This window comes from Blastomyces gilchristii (genome assembly GCF_000003855.2).
Source record: "Blastomyces gilchristii SLH14081 genomic scaffold supercont1.2, whole genome shotgun sequence".
NCBI classification, from domain to species: domain Eukaryota; kingdom Fungi; phylum Ascomycota; class Eurotiomycetes; order Onygenales; family Ajellomycetaceae; genus Blastomyces; species Blastomyces gilchristii.
The window spans coordinates 850,193-855,021 of record NW_003101681.1 but is presented as its reverse complement, the minus strand read 5'-3'; the positions used below and the strand labels follow the sequence as shown (position 1 = coordinate 855,021).

Sequence of the window (4,829 nt, the reverse complement as noted above, 5' to 3'; positions counted from 1 at the left end):
ACTTTAATATCAGTTATTAACTGAGAAAAGAACTGCTGATTAATTTCATTTCTAATTCTGAAAATAAGATTTAAGTTTAGCTTGTTTCTCTGTAAGATATTCTGATTTAAGACTTTGAGAATAAGTCTTCTATTTCTGAAGATTTGAAAGTTTTTCTCTTTTTGTATTTTTTTCTCTACTTTTCTATGAATAGAAGTATGAGCAGTATTCTTCTCAGTTTTCTCAGAATTTTAAGCAGATTTTGAGATAGCAGATTTAGAGATAGTAGATTCAGCTGCTTGAGCATATATTTTCTTCTAATTTAAAGAAGAAGAAGAAGAAGTAGAAAAAGAAGAAGAGTAAAATGAAGAGTCAGTGATTATACTAGAAATTTTCAATGTTTTTTAAACTGTGTTTAGAATCTCAAGTTTAAACTTAATTATCTTCTATAGTTATTTAGTCTGAGTATGAAGAATTAACAGAACTTCTTCATTTATCTCACTCAGATACTGCTTTTCAAGAATCTTACTTACTTTTTCAAGTTTCTGTATTTCAAGAACTTGTTATTTCTCTATTTCTTCTTTCTTTCTTCTCTTCAGAATTTCAATCTCTGAAATAGCATTTAAGAAAGCATCTTTTTCCACATTAACTGAGTGTATTTTTGCACTCATTATTCTCACTCAATAAAAAGTTGATCAGACTGTTTTAATTAAGAGATTTCTAAGTCTGTTTTCAATTAAAAAGTTAATCAGACTGTTTCAAAAGAAGAATAAAAGACTTTTATATATAAAACACCTGATTTTTTTCATACTAGTTCAGTAACTAGATTAGATTTTTGAAGAGAATCTAATAAACTAAAATTAATTTTTAAGATAAATTAATAAAATCTTTATAATCTCTTTCTTGAGATACAGTGAGAAAAAGTATAATATCAATTAATAATAAATCAGATATTATAACAGTTTTTGAGAGAAAAACTGATAATAAATAAATCAATTTTTTACAGAGAAATTGATTAAAACTATTTAATTTTATTCTAAATTATTCAATTCTTCTCACATAACAAGTGTATAACTCAAATCAGTTAATAAAGAGTGTAAAAAAGAATTAAGTATTAATAAAAGCTCTTCAGTCACTGAAAAAGTAATTCTTACTTAAAAGAATATAAAATTATGATAGAAAATAACTCTATTTTTAATTCTTTGTAAGAATATTGTGTAAAACTCAGACAAAAACATTTTACTTTTTTAAGAGAAGTAAAAAACTATTTCTAAGATATTTTTTTATATTAACTGCTGCAGAAGAATGAGATAGAAACTGCTAGAATATGTACTACTATATATTCTCTATCAAGACTTTCTCTCTTCAGAGTCTTGATATTATAGAGAATGTAAGTCTGTTTCTATATAATAATATAAATATTATCAGTGAGATGTAGAGAAACTAATTATTTATATCTCAAAATAGAAGACTTTATCAATAATTATATTAATATAGAGTTAATTCTTAAATTCAATAGAAATTTAGTATTACTATTCTCAATCTCTTAAAGAATCTATTAAATATTAAGATATTAAAACTAGATTTAATATATCTCACAGTACAGAGATCAAAGACTCAGTCAGATCTTAAAGTATACTGATTTTATAGTTATTAATATACTGTTAACTTATTATTCATTGATTATGTATTGAATACTGTTATCAAGATATCTTTTTATATTTTTTCTGCTAAGAATAAGCTAGATTGAAAGAAATAGTATAAGAGTGAGACTCAATATTGATGTCTAGATACACTGAAGATAAACAGAGTATTCACAGAGATTACACTTCAGATATATTTATTAATTATATACTTGATATTATTACTGAGATATCTTTTTGTATTTTTCTATCAGAGATAAGTCAGATTGAAAAGAGCAGTATAAGAGTGAGTAGACTGATTATGTAATCATGTCTGAGATTAGAATCAAACTTTACAGTTATTATATTGTCTAAAAGTATTACTTCTGATTATGATTTGTATTCATTACATTAATCTCAAATCATGTTATTTTAAATATTAAAGATTTCAGATTCACTTTTCAAATAAAAATCTAGTTCAGAATAAAGAATATATTTGAATTCTTAGTCACATTTTCATTCTGATCTCATTATTGAGAATGATATTAAATGAGATTATAAAATCACTTCTCACTTACATAATATCATAATATAGTACTCATTTGTTAAAAATTCAATAGAGAGTGTTATTAAATATTATTACTTTTCTGAACACAGATTATAATTCATATAATTTTAATTATGAAAAAAATATAAAATATAAAAAAAAAACAAAAAATAAAAAATAAAACAAAAACAAGAAAAAATCACAATGAAAAAAAAAATAAAAGAAAAGAAAAATAAAAAAATAAAAAATAAAAATAAAAAAAATCAAGATCACAGAGCTGCAGTATTTTCAAAATACTTACTTTTCAGAGTCTTTACAATATTTATTATTAACTGTGTATTTCTTATAGTGAGAGTAATACAGCTGTGATGAGTTATTGTCTTAATATTATCTAATAAATAATCAGTATATATCTATATAAATGTGAATATTTAGAAAATATACACTTAAAAAGTGTGATCAGAGTGAACTCTGCTGTTACTTGAATAATATCAAGAATAGAATACTGAAATCAATGATTTCTCTCATCAATTTCATAAATAAGATATGTGAAGATAATCTTGAAAAATATAAGATTTTCTGACTTTTGATAAAAATAAATCTTATAGAGAGACTCTATTTTCATAATATCAGAGACTGAGTATTATTAAAAAGTATTACTTTTATACAATGTATATATACTTACTGTAATAATTTACTCTCTATATATATAACTGAGAGTTGTAGCTTTCTCACACTGCATGACTCTCTCTGACATGCTGCTGCTGATTTACAACTCATATAGTCTCTCAGTTCAGTATGCACTGTATGTATACAGCTCTGTGTGCTGAGACTGTGTTAATCATTATAATCTGACATGATACTCACTTTTCACAGACTATGTTTTATTTAAGAGAGAAGAGAAAAGACACAACTGTTATTTTATTAAGAGAGAATGAATAATTAGTAATATTAAATATAATTTAATTCTTCTGTATTTAAAATTTAATTAGTCTATACTCTTCAATTTGAGAGTTTCTAAGAGTGTTTCAATAGTTTTCATACCAGCTTGAACTTAGTGATGAGTTAATGAAGAAGAGAAAAGAGAGAAGAAAGAAATAAAAATAACTTATCTTTATAATATAAAAACAGAGAATCACTGTAATCATTCTCTCTAATAATAAAGATCTGTTTTCTGTATGTATCTCTGATATAGATTTTATAATAACTGTATATAAAGAATATTAACAGTGCATGTATTAAATGAAGATAATATTGTTATATAACACTGTAGCTGTTTCTGTACATCTCTGAAAGCTGTTAATATTTTCTTTAAGTCTCTTTATATTTGATAAGTCAGTAATATATTTCAATGCACTTCTTCTTTCATTATTATTATTATTATTATTATTATTATTATTATCATCATTATTATCACTATTATCATTATTATTATTATTATTATTATTATATTATTTCTGACTGTCTTCTCTATCTTTATCTCTCTTTAACACTTACTGAAATTAATTATATTATTTCTCTTCAAATATTCTGCAGTTCTGTGAATTATCAAGATATATGAGTGCTGTCACAGATTGAAGAGAGAGAAGAAGAAGGTATTTAAGTGAGAAAAGACAGATTGTAAGATATGTTATAATGTCTTGAAGAGGCTTTATAAGAGAGTAGAATGATAATAATTTTAAGTAATACTTCTAATAGATTTAGACTGAACTAAGTATAGAAATAATATGAATAACATCATCTATAAGAGATTGAAAAAGAAGACAGTGAAGAGTCTTATATAGTAGTAATAAAATCAGAAGAAGTTCTGAGAATGATTTAAGACTAAAATGAAGAGAGAAAGAGAGAAGAAGAGTATTACTATAAATAAGTAATAATAAAAGAAGATTGAGAGAGTGTTAAAGTAAGAGATAAAGAAGATAAAACTGATAAGTTTTTTATTTATTAAGAGATAATAATTTTTGATAATACTTCTATTCTCTAATTAATTAGCAGAAGCTGATAGAGAAGAGAATTAAGATCTTATTCAGATCTTAAATGTACTTCATAATTCAGAATATTAAGAAGACAGCTCTACTCTCTGAGCATGTTAATCTACTTATCACTGAGATGAAACCTGAGGCAGCAGATCAGAAAATGCGGGATTTTGAGATACAGATTGATCTGACTAAAGAGAAGCAGCAGAAACTCTTCTCTGAGAAGACAGTTAAGAGAGATTTTAAGTTGATTATCATCTCAGATAAGAAGAAGAAGAAGAAGAATAAGAATGAGAAGTGAATTGTAAAGAATACTAAGAAGAATAAGAAAGAGAAGAAAGATAATAAGTAGAAAAAGTTTTTTTCTTTTTATATTAGTTAGTTATAAGTTCATAATTATTAATAATTGAAATTGATTTTAAGTTGCCAAAAATTATTGTACAAGTTGTAATCAATGTCCGAAACAATATATATATATATATTTAACTATCATGATTCATAAATCACTATCACGGATAAGTATCAACATTTTTTCCATATTGATATTTATAATATTAATATATTTTTAATGATATTATCTGATAATATAATTTAATGACACTGTCTTTCATAATATTAATATATTTCAAGACATATGATAGAGATTAATCAAGATTGTTTATTTACTTTTATACATTGATAATATTCAATCTGAGTTAGTACTAA

At 23.8% G+C, this 4,829-nt stretch overlaps 1 protein-coding gene across 1 annotated transcript; it reads left to right on the top strand.

Moving 5' to 3' along the window:
* Positions 1–4,185: 4,185 nt before the first annotated feature.
* BDBG_16241 (uncharacterized protein) lies at positions 4,186–4,425 on the top strand (the record flags this gene model as incomplete). Its single annotated transcript, XM_031724232.1, has 1 exon — positions 4,186–4,425. The coding sequence occupies one exon, from the start codon at positions 4,186–4,188 to the stop codon at positions 4,423–4,425; it is 240 nt and encodes a 79-aa protein (XP_031576150.1).
* Between the last annotated feature and the right edge of the window lie 404 nt (positions 4,426–4,829).